This window comes from Mercenaria mercenaria, chromosome 8 (assembly GCF_021730395.1).
Source record: "Mercenaria mercenaria strain notata chromosome 8, MADL_Memer_1, whole genome shotgun sequence".
NCBI classification, from domain to species: domain Eukaryota; kingdom Metazoa; phylum Mollusca; class Bivalvia; order Venerida; family Veneridae; genus Mercenaria; species Mercenaria mercenaria.
This window is the reverse complement of record NC_069368.1, coordinates 74,396,183-74,413,032: the sequence shown is the minus strand read 5'-3', so window position 1 is coordinate 74,413,032 and position 16,850 is coordinate 74,396,183. Positions and strand designations below refer to the sequence as shown.

The window sequence follows — 16,850 nt, the reverse complement described above, 5'->3', positions numbered from 1 at the left end:
GTGTTCTGTTTGGGATTTCACTCAACAAGACCAGAGTTATGGTCCTTTACTTAGTGAAAAATACACATAAAGTGCTTAAAAGTTTGTGTTGCATATATCTTAAAACTATTTCACCTAGAGTCATGAAACGTTATACAGTGACAGTAGTGGGGCCTATGGATACACATATAGTTCTTGTTAACTTTATGTTTTTTTCTTTCAAGCATTTTTAAGGGAAATGTGTCATACAATGTTGAATGTTGACATCATTCTTGTTTAACGTAATAGATTTATAACTACTACTGTTTACAAGTGTTAACAAAATGTAGAACTGACATCTGTAGAACAACTTTATAATTTACTGGAAATGAATTCTGAAAATATTTGGAAAAAATTTTTAGTAGAAGGTTACTTATTGCTTTTTCTTGCAGGTACTGTGAAAGCAGAAGAAAGGTTTTATTAGATCACGTTCATGAGGGATACGAGAAGGAACAGTGGGAATACCAAGAAGTATTGTGATAACAGTTATCTCCCTTAGTTACTATTTATGAACAATTGAGTACATTTATTTATGTTACCAAATTGTTTGCAAGAACCAATAATTGGAACAGTATAAAAATTATATTTCATGTATATTTCCTCATTAAGGTGACACAGTCTTCATAATTTCAATTATTTTATTAACTGATTAAGAATCAGAACAGTTGTATGCTAGCTGTAAAGAAGTATGAGATTTTAAGCCTTGATTTAACGTATATATCATTTTAGATATAAACTACCATTTATCAGTTGCTCTTAATGAAACTAGACTGTAGTAAAAATTAGTTGAACTATAATAGTTCTATATTGTATCTAGTTTTATGCTTTTTGAAAGAGACTGTAGTTTCAATGTTCATTATGAAATCAGAGTGCAGAGGCTGTACAACTAGTTAACCCTTAGCCTGCTGGTGGCAAGCGAGTCTGCCTTTGCAACCAGTGCAGACCAAGATCAGCCTGCACATCCATGCAGGCTGATCATGGTCTGCACTGTTCGCTATTCAGTCTGTAAATTTTCAGTGAATACCCTTTGAATAATAAATGGTACTGCCCAAATTGAATGATAGACCAGTCCATTTTAGAAATTTAGCAGGGTAAAGGTTCAGGTGTTTTAATGGTGAGGTAGGAAAATGGTGTCTGATGCTTATAACATGCTTTGTTATAGTTTACAAGGAACAAAAAGAAATGGAAATTCAGCTTGATAGTGCAAGGCTGCTGCAAAATGTTTGTTTTAAAGTAGTTGGAGAAAAGCTTGACAGCTGGAGTTGTTACAAAAATTAGTGTTGCTATAAATGTCATATTACCAATGCATTCAAGTTAACCAATGCATTTTAAGATTTTTTTCAAAGAATATAAAATATTAAGAAGCACACTAATGATTACACAGTCTGATTTCTTTGAAACATAGGGTCACAGAAAAATAAATATATTCAGCTATTTAAACAAGAGAATAAATGTTAAGCTTGCCAGCTACATTTTTCTGAACAGATTATCTTGTTTCTTTGAAGTATGAGTCAATATAAATTTCTTGCTTTCTCAGCCAAAAGCATATCAAAATTTATATACAGTATTTGGAGCTTTTATTGTGCGAAAATGTTGCTGATTGTTAGAAAGTCTGTTATTTTGTTAATTTAATAACTGTAAAAATTACACCTTTTTTAGGGGAAAAGACTAGCATTTAAAACATGTACCAGTACTGCCATACAACGAGCATGTAGATGTTTTCATAATAAGTTTTATTATATAATGTGTTTGAGTTCTTGATATTGGAACAAGAATTACCAGTCATCAGGAGAGTTTATAGTGCGACATGAAAATATTTTTATGCCCCTGGCATCTGCTGATGCGGGAGGCATATAGTGATTGTCCTGTCCATCCGTTCGTTCATTCGTCCGTCCGTACAAGGTTAACCAAATCGGACCGTTTCGTCTAGCATCAATACCCCTAACTAGAATGACTTGATACTAATGCAGATGTAACCTGTGACCATTCCTCATCTTCAGACATCACCTGTCCTCAGTTTGACCTTGAACTTGACCTCGTTTTGGACTTAGGTTGCTTTGTATCGACAAGGATGCCACCGGGGGCATCAAGCGTTTATTGAACGCAGCTACTTGTTTTATGGATGGTTTGAGATTGTGACTGTGTTAATGGTACAGGCTGTTTTTGACTGTAATTCTAGTATTTGATGATACTAACATTATCAGTTTTAAGTGTTAGCATTATGTTATCCACTTTTCGAAAATGAAATTGTTGTTCCAATATGTTGAATGCCTTTCAGCCTTTTAAAGGTACAATAATATTGTGTAAATAAGATTGTAACAAAGACCACCTTATGGAATGTTGGTGGTTCAACTCAGGTGCCCACTTGTGATGAAAAAATGCACCAAAAGGGTCTTCCTCCGCAATAAAAGCTGGAAAGTCTTCATATGACCTATAATGGGGATAATAAGAACAGAGTTACCTCTGGTTATCTCCACAGAGGGCGCTGGTGAAATAAAGGGTAAACATTATCCCGCCTGACCTTAGATTTACTATAGAATGTAGTAGAGATTCTGCATAATAAACACTAATTAATTTGTAATTTCCTAGGTATTTGACCTTAAACACTAATTAATTTGCAATTTCCTTGGTATTTGACCCAGAACTAAATAAAATCTTAGAAAATAGTCAAATAAATACTTAAATACATGTATTTAAAGGATTTTTGAGTAGTTCATAGATGAAACGAATAAAAATTTGATTATGGTTCAGTATTGTTGTGTACCACTATGTAAGGGTTATGGAGGAATTCATTTTCCAAAAGAACAACATTTAAAGGATTTATGGAGAGTAGCAGTAAAAATAGCAGATCCTTGGAATAAGACAAAACTGTGGCAAACTAGTAACACGATATTGTTTCAAAATATTAAGATCTTGAACTTACCAAAAACAAAACTTAATGAAGGATTACATTTGTGTACTTCAACATAATTAATTTCCGTAGATGTATTGTTGGTAAACTTGCATAACTATTATTTTGTGCAGAAATACCAAGAAATATGAACTATTGATGCTGGACTGTTATATATTTATTTCAACTACAAACAATTATTTATCAAATGCATAATAGCTTTTTATAGACTGAACATCATATTGTACTGCAAATGTCTACATTAATCATCATCAATGTTATTTCACAAATGTTCAGCTGTATATTTCCACAGATACATTTTGTAGAACAGTTCTAGCTTTGGTAAAATACTGTGTTTACAGTACTCATGACCTAGTTCAACTTTTTGTACAAACATATCCTTGAATGTATACACAATGAAATAGCAATATATATACATCTGTCACTGTATCTGATAATAGTAGTTTGAAGTTTTCTTTAGCTCCATTTTTTCGTCCGTATAATCCAAGTATGGAAAAAAAATTCAAGGTTGGATAATTGCCTCTTTCCCAGCATATGGACATTTCACCTCAACTATTGTTTGTTCATTGATGACTCCGTCGGGTGTTGCAGCCAGATAAGGACTTTCTCTACATGTGAATAAACCGCAGTTGTTGACACTATATCCCGTATGCTTTTCAAATTTCTAATTGCTGTTTTTTTCATATTGCTTCCCAATTTAGGGAAGTGGATCCTATGGTCTGCTTGCAGTTGATGAAACCCTTCAGTGGATCAGTCTGAATCCTGAGGTTCTGGTAGGAGAATAGGTTCATCCCTGAAGTCTTGATTTCTGTCATATGCTTCAAGTCTGAAAGTAAGAAAAAGACAGACACCATAAATTCCTCAAACAAGTTATAGTGCTAGCATAAGTCATTAACCTGTAAAATGTTATTCAAAGGGCTACTCTCCAGTATTATTGCTTTATATAAGCAACACTAAATCTACAAATAATGAGATGCAATAAAGGTTAATACTATTTGTCTGAGAATTATTTAATTATAACAACATAAAACTATACCTTGTTAACAAATCTTCTTTTCTGCCTTTGATTGATGCCCCTCTTTTTATTAATTCTCTCTGTAATTGTATAACTTTCCGTCCAAAAAATTTTGATTTCCTCTAAGAATCCATTTGAGATAAGAATCTGGGTCAGCATTGTTTACCCCTTATTTTACTAGCGCCACCTAGCGAGTAGCTGGCTTATTATCCCCATTGGACAAGAGTTGGACATGTTTGATCCTGTAGGAGACATGACAGTTAATATTCAGGCTTACATTTACAAAACATTAATGCATTTCCTGAAACAAACCTAAAATATTAAAAAAGATGAAGGGGCTAGTGGGTTGAAATTTATTTACAATTCATTTCTATACAACATTATATAGCATATGTCTTAATGTAACGGTTTAAGCATTAATTTAAATGAAGATATTTAGATATTCATTTAGGTATAATCACATTCTGTTGCATTTTGAAAGACATATTAAAATCATACTACTGTACAAGGAATGAAAGTGTAGAACACAAGCCTAGCACCATTCCTGGCTACCTTGGATACACCAAAGGAAAAATATTATGAAAAATAGATACATCTTTCTTCTTTCTTTGGCATTATTTGTAAAACTTGCTGCCACAGTATTGTTAATGGTGTGTAAAATAAAGCACTTATTTATTATTCATACTGTAAATTTAATGAAGGACAAGCTCTCTGAAAAACAAAATAGCCAGTGAAAGGGAAAGTGGAGCCTTTTTAATGGCAGGAATATTTTTTGTCCATTGTCCTTCCTGGAAATCTCTCTACTTCTGTCCATTTCAAGTAAGGATTTGTCATGAATTTTCCAAGTGCTACTTTAGTCTTCGAAATACATTATAATCAGCGTAACATTTATTGACTTAATGTTTGTTAAATTATCACAACACAAGCAAATAGACAGATGTTTACATCAAATCTATAGCATCATCACATTATGACTATTAACTGAATCACTGTGAATGAATTTCTGTGTAAAACATAAACTGCCAACATTCCTGTGTCTGGTACAGACAACTTTTTTTATTCAGTCACAAGTAATTTACCTCCATTCTTTGATTTTTGCTAAAATTGGAAATACTAGTTGGTTGCATTTTCATGGAAGTTTATAGTTATTGAATTAAATATATTTGAGCCGCGCCATGAGAAAACCAACATAGTGGCTTTGCGAACAGCATGAATCCAGACCAGCCTGCGCATTCGCGCAGTCTGGTCAGGATCCATGCTGTTCGCTTACGGTTTCTCTAATCGCAATAGGCTTTGAACGCGAACAGCACGGATCCTGACCAGACTGCGCGGATGCGCAGGCTGGTCTGGATCCATGCTGGTGGCAAAAGCATTATGTTGGTTTTCTCATGGCGCGGCTCATTTGAGAAAATTTATTGTCAGAATGATTTAGTAGTATGTCTAAAAATATGTCGTCATATTGTTGGTAAAACTTTTTGTTTTAAAGTAATTGAAGTCTTTTTTGCTAGTAGCGGATTTTTGCAAAATCATCAAATTGCTAAATAATATTGTCAAAAATAATCCCTCTTGAATAAATCTGATTTTACAGTACAGAGTAGTGATACTTGAAATTTTGTTCAAGAATCTAGTTCATTTTTAATTCAAAAATAGCATAATCAAGTTTGGAATATTTAAAAAAAGGTAGTACTATTTATTAGCGCATGTATGGTACTGATTAGTAGGTGAATGTAAACATGGCAAAGAGGTTACACATCCTGCTGGGTAATTTACGAGTATGTAGACATCAAGTGAATTATTCTGCACATGTTCAGAGTGTATGAATTAATTGTAACACTATTAACTTTCATCATTTTGATTCTGAAATGTTTTTTGTATAAAGTAGTAGGTCAAATAATTTTTTATGGTAGTACTTTCTCGGTGCCTGTATGGTACCAAACAAAATGTAAAAATCAGTATTGCCATGTTTAATGAAACTAGACCTGATTTTTATGCCCCCGAAGGGAGGCATATAGTTTTTGAACCGTCTGTCAGTCTGTCCGCAATTTTCGTGTCCGGTCCATATCTTTGTCATCGATGGATGGATTTTCAAATAACTTGGCATGAATGTGTACCACAGTAAGACGACGTGTCATGCGCAAGACCCAGGTCCGTAGCTCAAAGGTCAAGGTCACACTTAGACGTTAAAGGATAGTGCATTGATGGGCGTGTCCGGTCCATATCTTTGTCATCGATGGATGGATTTTCAAATAACTTGGCATGAATGTGTACCACAGTAAGACGACATGTCGCGTGCAAGACCCAGGTCCGAAGCTCAAAGGTCAAGGTCACACTTAGACGTTAAAGGATAGTGCATTGATGGGCGTGTCCGGTCCATATCTTTGTCATCCATGGATGGATTTTCAAATAACTTGGCATGAATGTGTACCACAGTAAGAGGATATGTCGCGCACAAGACTCAGGTCCGAAGCTCAAAGGTCAAGGTCACACTTAGACGTTAAAGGATAGTGCATTGATGGGCGTGTCCGGTCCATATCTTTGTCATCCATGGATGGATTTTCAAATAACTTGGCATGAATGGGTACCACAGTAAGACGATATGTCGCACGCAAGACCCAGGTCCATAGCTCAAAGGTCAAGGTCACACTTAGACGTTAAAGGTCATTTTTCATGATAGTGCATTGATGGGCATGTCCGGTCCATATATTGTCATTCATGCATGGATTTTATAATAACTACGCACGAATGTGTGGCACAGTAAGATGACGTGTCATGCGCAAGACCCAGCTCCGTAGGTCAAAGGTCCTAAACTCTAACATCGGCCATAACTAATCATTCAAAGTGCCATCGGGGGCATGTGTCATCCTATGGAGACAGCTCTTGTTCATATAAGAATTGAGAAATAATGTATAGAAAAACTGTGTTTTAACATAAATAATATATGAAAAAGAGGTTATATGTCAGCAGAATAATTTTACGAGGGCACAGCCCGGGTGAATTATTCTGGTGATATATATAACCAATTTTGAGTGTATTAATTTAAGTAAAACACAATTTTATTTTACATTATTTTGATTTTAATATGCCCTTTATCTAAAACAGAAGATAAAATATAATAGCGCTCTTTCTTGGTCGCAACAAAAACATTGACATCATCGCCCATTAACGTCACATCATTTTACCATAAGCATGTTTTAACAGAAACAAGCATATTTGAATTATATTTCAGCAATCAACAAGTACCAGTACATTAATAAGATCTCTCATACATGATGTTACATCAGTCTCCTGATATTTTATACTGTTCAGCATTATTGCCAACTATGTAATTGCCATGAGAATGTGACTTCTTTGATTGAAATACTAGTACGTGTTTGCAACTGGATTTTAATTTGCATAAAGGTTTATTTGTTGAAAAAATACATAACATCAGTGAATAGAAGCATGTATCATGATTTTTAGTTTTAGATCAATGAGGGAAAAATTGTTTTAGGGATAACAGTGTAGTGGAACATTGTCTTTTTCAAAACTGTTCTGTTTGTTTTGCAATATTATACATACATGTATGGCAAGTTATGCCTAATGTTACATTCATAAAGGAGCAACTGCTAATTGCAGAACTTGTTAGATGCATAATCTCCCTGTTTTAAAAAAAAAAATTGTTCCAGCAATTTATCCTTACTGGTGTTCATAGTTCAAACACTGTCATTATGCAAATGAGTAAGGGTTTGGTTTGAACTTGTATTCAAAAAGCACAAGTTTAACAATGATAGATACTAACCTGTCCTATAAGAATGTTACGTCCTTTACATTTGTTTTAGTTTGTTCTTACATGTGATGTCTTTAGACTTAAAGCATTAAGTTTCTTCTGTGTATTTTAGTTTATAATGCTTGATTATGTAAATATTACTTTTTGAATGTTTGCAAATTTTAATGTATAGGAGTTACTTTGATAGAAATGTTCCTGTTTTATTGTTTTAATGCTGTATGGTATGATTGGATAGTGTAGTGTGAACTGAAAGCTTAAATTACCAAGGGCTCTTCTCTTCATCGGTAGTCAGTTGGCATCTAGAATCATTTTGTTGATGAGTATCTTTTCCCACTGAAAACAACCTTAAATCTAGATTCTTTTTTCTGGTTTTCATGGTAGAGGCAGATATGACCCAGATACTTTGAATTATGCAGAAATATCTTTTTTTGTGCTATGCATAGAAATTAACTTCTTTTTCAATGAGATTCTATATACGATTATATCAAATTTTTCAATAAAACTTTTAAAATGAGGAAGGGTTTTGTGTTTTTCAGAATCTTACTGCATTGCATTTCCAGATTTCAGTGTTGTAGTTGTCACAGTGCAACACTGCAGACTGTAGATCTTGCTATTTCAGCAAAGTTTCAGTATAATCTATCACTGATGATAAAAGATGTCTCTGTAATATGTGTATATTTCAAAGCATATCTTGTGTAATTATTATCTTCAAAATACAAAATAGTGCCATTACTTTATAAAGTTGTGGTCTTACACAGTTGGGCCTCTGCATTTTTTCTGTCAGTGTGCCCAGAGAGAAGATGCCTCTAGCCATTATGCAGTTATATGTATTTAGGCAGGCATGCAACAGATTGTATACCATATATTCCCTTATTAACGTTGGAGGAGGGTGGAAGTGGCATAACAGTTTGGAAGATTGTGGCATTTGTTATGGAACAAGAGAAACCTTTTTACCTTTATTACTACTTTTCATAAAATGTTCACCAATTACATTGCTTCACATATATTCAGAACATGTTGATAAAATGTTACATGGTAATTCTTACTTTGGTACATCTGTGGTATAAACCATGATTGAGTTTTTCCTCTCCTGTCAGTTTACTGCGATTACTTTGGTGTTTAGCCATTGCCAACACATCATGCACCTGTTGCGTCTATATAACCTTTCTCAGCAATTTCAAGGTGTAGAAAAACACAGGGTAGTTTTAAAAGGTAATCAAAGGAAAGAAAAATGAAACATAAGAAAATGGGTTTGAAAGACTTACAGGTAACTGATAGGCATGGACTTAAGTTTTGATAACAGTGTATCAAACTGAGAAATGTTTTCTGTAGATTTAAAATGTTTTTGAGAGCAATTTTCATGGGAATTTGTGGCTTAATTTACTAGATTTGGTGGATTAAACTGGATGTTTTCTTTCAAAATTGTATATTAAATCATTTTATGTTCTAAAAATGTGGATGGGGCATTAAATAGAAGGAGGGCATTAATAAGGGAATACATGGTAGTCAGTAAATTGATTGTGTTTATATAAAAAAGGTCTTATAAAATTTGAAAGGAGCAATAATAGGAAAAATCCTGACTTATATTAATAAGAACAGAGATAGAGTAATAGTATGTAAATCCTTTAAATTAGGCAATCAGTTACAAGATCTCCAGTTTGCATAATGAGGCTATGCCATAATTAAATTACAAAAAAAAAAGATTGTACTTTGTTGACAATTTTGTTTCAATTAGAATTCTCTCCTTAATGTTGTTCTAAAACATGCAGGGATTCTTTTCTTTGTTTGAAGATAACATTAGTAACAATTGCCAGCAAAACATGCATTGGTAACATGTTCTATGAAGTTCATAGAACAGAAGAAATTCAATTTATGATCTGTGGCAACTTTAAAACTTGTCCTGTTTAAGACCAGATTACCTTATTTTCAGCACATGGAAATGTTGTTGTTTTTTAATTTTCCTATCACTTAAGCTAATCAGTCATTTATTGTACAGAATATTATGCTCTAGAAAAGCATTCTCATTATTATATTTATTATAAACTATTATTGAATTACATTCAAGGTAAATGAACATCATTTCTGTGATTGTTGAACATACATGTATTCAGTTAGTGAATGTTTGCTTGGACAAAAGGGTTTTGCACTGTGCATCTTCTGTTTATATTGTAAAATAACTACTCCAAATAAAAGGAATACTGTTTTCATATATGAATTTGTTCTAATATAATTATTCACTGTCTTACCATTTCTCTCATTTGCCATCTCGAGTCCCATTGCAGAGTGCCTATAAAGTTAACAGTCAATCTGTCTCAGAATAGTGGAGAGCCCTCTAAACTGAATTATTGTCTTGGTTCTGAATAATGTTGAAATAACCACTCTAAAGCGTAAACCGCGCAAAACACCTTTTCCATGGTTGAATTTTGCCAGGTCCGATTTACACGAGGCATGCAAGGGCCTAGTGTGATCCGACCTGGCAAAAACCATGAGAACCAAATACAAAATCCCAGATCTAGCTACTTTTTATAATGACCCTTTTATTACATACCTCTACCTTTATGCCCCTGAAGGTGGACATACTGAAATCGCACTGTTCGTCTGTGCATGTGTCTGGTAAATTTTTGTCCGGGCTGTAAATCTCCCATCCATAAAGAGATTTTGAAATAACATTGTATAAATGTTCACCTTAATGAAACGATGTGTCATGCACAAGACCCAGAACCTTGATCCAAGGTCAAGGTCACAGAGGTCAAAGGTTAAGAGGGTCTGTTTCGTGTCCGGTCCATAACTCTGCCCATCATGAAGGGATTTTGAAATAACTTGGCATAAAAGTTTACCGTAATGAGACGATGTGTCATGCGCAAGACCCAGACCTCTAGTGCCAAGGTCAAGGTTAACAGGTTCTGTATCGTGTCCGGTTCAGAACTCTGCCATTTATCAAGGGATTTTGAAACTACTTGACATAAATGTTCTCCATGAGACATGTCATGTGCAAGACCCAGATCCCTAGCTCCAATATCAAGGTCATGCTTAGAAGTCAAGGTTAACATTGCCTGTTTCTTGTCTGGTCCATAACTCTGCCATTTAATGAAGGGTTTTAAAAATTACTTAACATAAATGTTCCCTATAATGAGATGACATATTATGCGCAAGACCCAGACCCCTATCTCCAAGGTCAAGGTCATGCTTAGAAGTCAAAAGTTAACATTGCCTGTTTCTTGTCTGGTCCATAACTCTGCCATTTATCATAGGGATTTGAAAATAATTTGACAAATGCTAACCATATTGAGGTGTGTCGCACTTATGACCTGGGACTCTCGGGTATGAAGGTCACAAAATAATTAATTCCTAAACTATTCTGGCATATTTTGCGCAGACAACTGTAGCATTCTTAGGCAGGCTTCGGGGGCATTTGTCACTAATAGTGACAACTCTTGTTGTTTTGTTATCGAATGAAACTTCAATGTTTTAACAGTTTATCGATGTTAAAATAGAACTCAAGTGTAGTTTTTAGCTGGACTTTTCGAAGAAAAAGTAGAGCTATTGCATTGGCCCCGGCGTTGGAGTCTGCATCACCATTGGTTAAAGTTTTTGATCAAGTCAAATATCTCTGTTACTATCAAAGCTATTGACTTGAAACTTAAAATAGTTATTTACTATCAAAGTCTACACCAGGAGAAACAATCCCCATAACTCTGATTTAAATTTTGACAGAATTATGCCCCTTTTTAACTTAGAATTTTTTTTTAGCTCACCTGTCACAAAGTGACAAGGTGAGCTTTTGTGATCACGTGGCTTTCGTCGTCCATGCGTAAACTTTTGCTTGTGACCACTCTAGAGGTCACATTTTTCATGGGATCTTATGAAAGTTGGTCAGAATGTTCATCTTGATGATATCTAGGTCAAGTTCGAAACTGGGTCACGTGCCATCAAAAACTAGGTCAGTAGACCTAAAAATGGAAAAACCTTGTGACCTCTCTAGAGGCCATATTTTTCATGAGATCTTCATGAAAATTGGTCAGAATGTTCATCTTGATGATATCTAGGTCAAGTTTGAAACTGGATCACGTGGGATCAAAAACTAGGTCAGTAGATCTAAAAATAGAAAAACATTGTGACCTCTCTAGAGGCCATATTTTTCATGAGATATTCATGAATATTGGTCAGAATGTTCACCTTGATGATATCTAGGTCAAGTTCAAAACTGGGTCACGTGGGGTCAAAAACTAGGTCAGTAGGTCTAAAAATAGAAAAACCTTGTGACCTCTCTAGAGGCCATATTTCTCAATAGATCTTCATGAAAATTGGTCAGAATGTTCACATTGATGATATCTAGATCAAATTTGAAACTTAGTCACGTGCGGTCAAAAACTAGGTCAGTAGGTCTGAAAATAGAAAAACCTTGTGACCTCTCTAGAGGCCATATTTTTCATGAGATCTTCATGAAAATTGGTCAGAATGTTCACCTTGATGATATCTAGGTCAAGTTTGAAACTGGATCACGTGGGGTCAAAAACTAGGTCAGTAGATCTAAAAATAGAAAAACATTGTGACCTCTCTAGAGGCCATATTTTTCATGAGATCTTCATGAATATTGGTCAGAATGTTCACCTTGATGATATCTAGGTCAAGTTCGAAACTGGGTCACGTGGGGTCAAAAACTAGGTCAGTAGGTCTAAAAATAGAAAAACCTTGTGACCTCTCTAGAGGCCATATTTCTCAATAGATCTTCATGAAAATTGGTCAGAATTTTCACATTGATGATATCTAGATCAAATTTGAAACTGGGTCACGTGCGGTAAAAAACTAGGTCAGTAGGTTTGAAAATAGAAAAACTTTGTGACCTCTCTAGAGGCCATATTTTTCATGGGATCTTTATGAAAATTGGTCAGAATGTTCACCTTGATGATATCTAGGTCAAGTTCAAAACTGGGTCACGTGCGGTCAATAACTAGGTCAGTAGATCTAAAAATAGAAAAATCTTGTGACCTCTTTAGAGGCCATATTTTTCAAGAGATCTTCATGAAAATTGGTCAGAATGTTCACCTTGATGATATCTAGGTCAAATTCGAAACTGGGTCACGTGCGGTCAAAAACTAGGTCAGTAGGTCTAAAAATAGAAAAACTTTGTGATGTCTCTGGAGGCCATATTTCTCAATGGATCTTCATGAAAATTGGTGAGAATGTTCAGCTTGATGATATCTAGGTCAAGTTCATAACTGGGTCATGTGCGGTGAAAAACTTGGTCAGTAGGTCGAAAACTAGAAAAACCTTGTAACCTCTCTAGAGGCCATATTTTTCAAGAGATCTTCATGAAAATTGGTGAGAATGTTCACCTTGATGATATCTAGGTCAAGTTTAAAAGTGGGTCACATGCCTTCAAAAACTAGGTCATCAGGTCAAGTAATAGAAAAACCTTGTGACCTCTGTAGAGGTCATATTTTTCAATGGATCTTCATGAAAATTGATCAGAAATTTTTATCTTGATGATATCATGGTCACATGTGCTCAAAAACTAGGTCACTATATCAAATAATAGAAATAACGACGTCATTCTCAGTTCAACACTGGGTCATGTGGGGATAGGTGAGCGATTCAGGACCATCATGGTCCTCTTGTTTAAAAATTGATAATGTCAAATATCTCTGTTACTATTAAAGCTTTTTACTTGAAACTCGAAACAGTTGTTTACAATCAAAGTCTACACCAGGAGACACAATTCCCATAACTCTGATTTGAATTTTGACAAAATTATGCCCCTTTTTAACTTGGTATTTTTGGTTAAAGATTTCTATAAAGTCAAATATCTGTGTTACTATCAAAGCTATTGACTTGAAACTTAAAATACTTATTAACCATCAAAGTCTACACCAGGAGAAACAATCCCCATAACTCTGATTTGAATTTTGACAGAATTATGCCCCTTTTTAACATAGAAATTTTGGTTAAAGTTTTTGATAAAATCAAATATCTTTGTTACTATCTAAGCTATTGACTTGAAACTTAAAATAGTTATTTACTATCAAAGTCTACACCAGGAGAAACAATCCCCATAACTTTGATTTGAATTTTGACTGAATTATGTCCCTTTTTAACTTAGAATATTTTACTATTAAAGCTTTTTACTTGAAACTCAAAATGGTTGTTTACAATCAAAGTCTACACCAGGAGACACAATTCCCATAACTCTGATTTGAATTTTGACAGAATTATGCTGCTTTTCAGCTCACCTGAGCACAAAGTGCTCAAAGGTGAGCTTTTGTGATCGCCCTATGTCCATCGTCCGTCGGTCCATCGTCAACAATTTGACTGTTAACACTCTAGAGGTCACATTTTTGGCCCAATCTTAATGAAACTTGGTCAGAATGTTACCCTTAATAAAATCTTGGATGAGTTCGAAATTGGGTCATCTGGGGTCAAAAACTAGGTCACTAGGTCAAATCAAAGGAAAAGCTTGTTAACACTCTAGAGTTCACAATTTTGGCCCAATCTTAATGAAACTTGGTCAGAATGTTACCCTCAATAAAATCTTGGATGAGTTCGATATTGGGTAATCTGGGGTCAAAAACTAGGTCACCAGGTCAAATCAAATGAAAAGCTTGTTAACACTATAGAGGTCACATTTTTGGCCCAATCTTAATGAAACTTGGTCAGAATGGTACCCTCAATAAAATCTTGGACGAGTTTGATATTGGGTCATCTGGGGTCAAAAACTAGGTGGCCAGGCCCCAATTTCACAAAAAAACTTAAGTAATTACTTGGTTAAGTCTGTTATTTTAAAATCATGCTATTGCTTAAGCTTTTGTTATTTAATGTTGATTTTTTTTATACCAATGTATTTATAGCTAAATTAAACTATGGTTTGTAGTATTTGTCTGCAGTACTTTTTTCAGTCACGCAAATACGATATTTCTATTTAAGCACGAGATAACGAACTTAAGTATTTGCTTAAGTATATTTCTTACTTTTGTAATTCATATTCTGAAAAATTCAGAATTGTTTTGAACTGATCTATGAAAAAACAAGCATTTTAAATAAGAGACTCAGCTAAGCAATTACTTAAGATTTTTCGTGAAATTGGGGCCAGGCCAAATCAAAGGAAAAGCTTGTTAACAGTCTAGAGGTCACAATTTTGGCCCGATCTTAATGAAACTTGGTCAGGATGTTATCCTCAATAAAGTCTTGGATGAGTTCGATACCGGGTCATCTGGGGTCAAAAACTAGGTCACCAGGTCAAATCAAAGGAAAAGCTTGTTAACTCTGTAGAGGCCACATTTATGACTGTATCTTCATGAATCTTGGTCAGAATGTTACTCTTGGTGATCTCAAGGTCCAGTTTGAATCTGGGTATCAAAAACTAGGTCACTGGGTCAATTCAAAGGAAAAGCTAGTTTACACTGTAAAGGCCACATTTATGAACATATCTTAATGAAACTGTTAATCTTGATGATCTATAGGTCAAGTTCAAATCTGGGTCCGGTGGGATCAAAAACTAGGTCACTAGGTCAAATCAAAGGAAAAGCTTGTTAACACTCTAGAGGCTACATTTATGGCTTTATCTTCATGAAACTTAGTAAGAATGTTAAACTTGATGATCTTTAGGTTGTTTGAATCTGGGTCATGTTGGGTCAAAAAATAGGTCACCGGGTCAAATTGAAGGAAAAGCTAGTTTACACTTTAGAGGCCACATTTATGACCATATCTGAATGAAACTTGGTCAGAATGTTAGCCTTGATGATCTATAGGTCAAGTTCAAATCTGGGTCAGGTGGGGTCAAAAACTAGGTCACTAGGTCAAATCAAAGGAAAAGCTTGTTAACACTCTAGAGGCCACATTTACGACTGTATCTTCATGAAACTTAGTAAGAATGATAAACTTGATGACCTTTAGGTCAAGTTCGAATCTGGGTCATGTCAGATCAAGAACTAGGTCACTAGGTCAAATCAAAGGAAGCTTGTTAACACTCTAGAGGCCACATTTACGACTGTATCTTCATGAAACTTAGTAAGAATGTTAAACTTGATGAGTTTTAGGTCAAGTTCGAACCTGGGACATGTCAGATCAAAAACTAGGTCACCAGGTCAAATCTAAGGAAAAGCTAGTAAACACTTTAGAGGCCTGGTGACATTTGTGCCATATCTTAATGAAACTTGGTCAGAATGGTAATTTTGATGATCTTTAGGTCAATAGGTCAGGTGAGCGATACAGGGCCTTCATTGTTAACTTAGTATTTTTGGTTAAAGATTTCTATAAAGTCAAATATCTCTGTTACTATCAAAGCTTTTGACTTGAAACTGAAAATACTTATTTACCATCACAGTCTTCACCAAGAGAAACAATCCCCGTAACTCTGATTTGAATTTTGACAGAATTATGCCCCTTTTTAAATTAGAATTTTTTGTTACTATTAAAGCTTTTTACTTGAAACTCTAAATAGTTATTTACTTTTAAAGTCTACACCAGGAGACACAATTCCCATAACTCTGATTATAATTTTGACATAGTTATGTGTCCCTTTTTAACTTGGAATTTTTTTACTGGCAAAGCTATTATTCAGAGACAAGCACTGAGAAAAGTTGAGTGCGCTGTCTTACGGACAGCTCTTGTTGTGTTTGTTATTTATAGAACTGTCAGGTCATGCATGTCAAATAATATGCGATACAAAAGGTACAATACAGATTTTTTTCCTGCTTGTTCATATTTGTAAAATACAAGCCGTAATTTTGACATAATTTAAGTAAGTTTATAATAAATATTGTGATCATTGTACTTTTGTTTGCACTCCAGAAATGAGTGTGTGGCTACTTAGATAAACCAAAAGATAAATTTTGTCTGTAGTTGGAAATAGATTGGGTGGAAACAGTAATGTTGGAGAGGGGAAGGGATACCTTCTTCAGGACTGGGGATATACACTTTCAAGAAACACATGGAACTAACGTAATTTTGTGAAGTGGGGGTTGAGTAATGTGGGTGGGAGGCAGATGACTGGATAATAAAGTAATAAAAATTGCTTGTTGGTGGGTGGGGATGTGGAAACAAGAATATATGAACAGTATTTCTATACTAGTATTCCCCCTTTGACTTCACGGTATGGAATAACAAGATATATTCAAGGCAGACAAAAGAAACAGAAGCCTGTG

General features: G+C 34.7%; 1 protein-coding gene across 1 annotated transcript in view; it reads left to right on the top strand.

Moving 5' to 3' along the window:
* The window catches only part of LOC123566058 (E3 ubiquitin-protein ligase arih1-like), a 50,946-nt gene extending 41,027 nt beyond the window's left edge, over positions 1-9,919 (top strand). The window contains exon 15 of the mRNA XM_045359892.2: positions 411-9,919. Within this exon, the coding sequence (XP_045215827.1) occupies positions 411-498 (88 nt within the window). The 3' untranslated portion in view covers positions 499-9,919. The remainder of the gene's footprint in view (positions 1-410) is intronic.
* Positions 9,920-16,850: the final 6,931 nt, after the last annotated feature.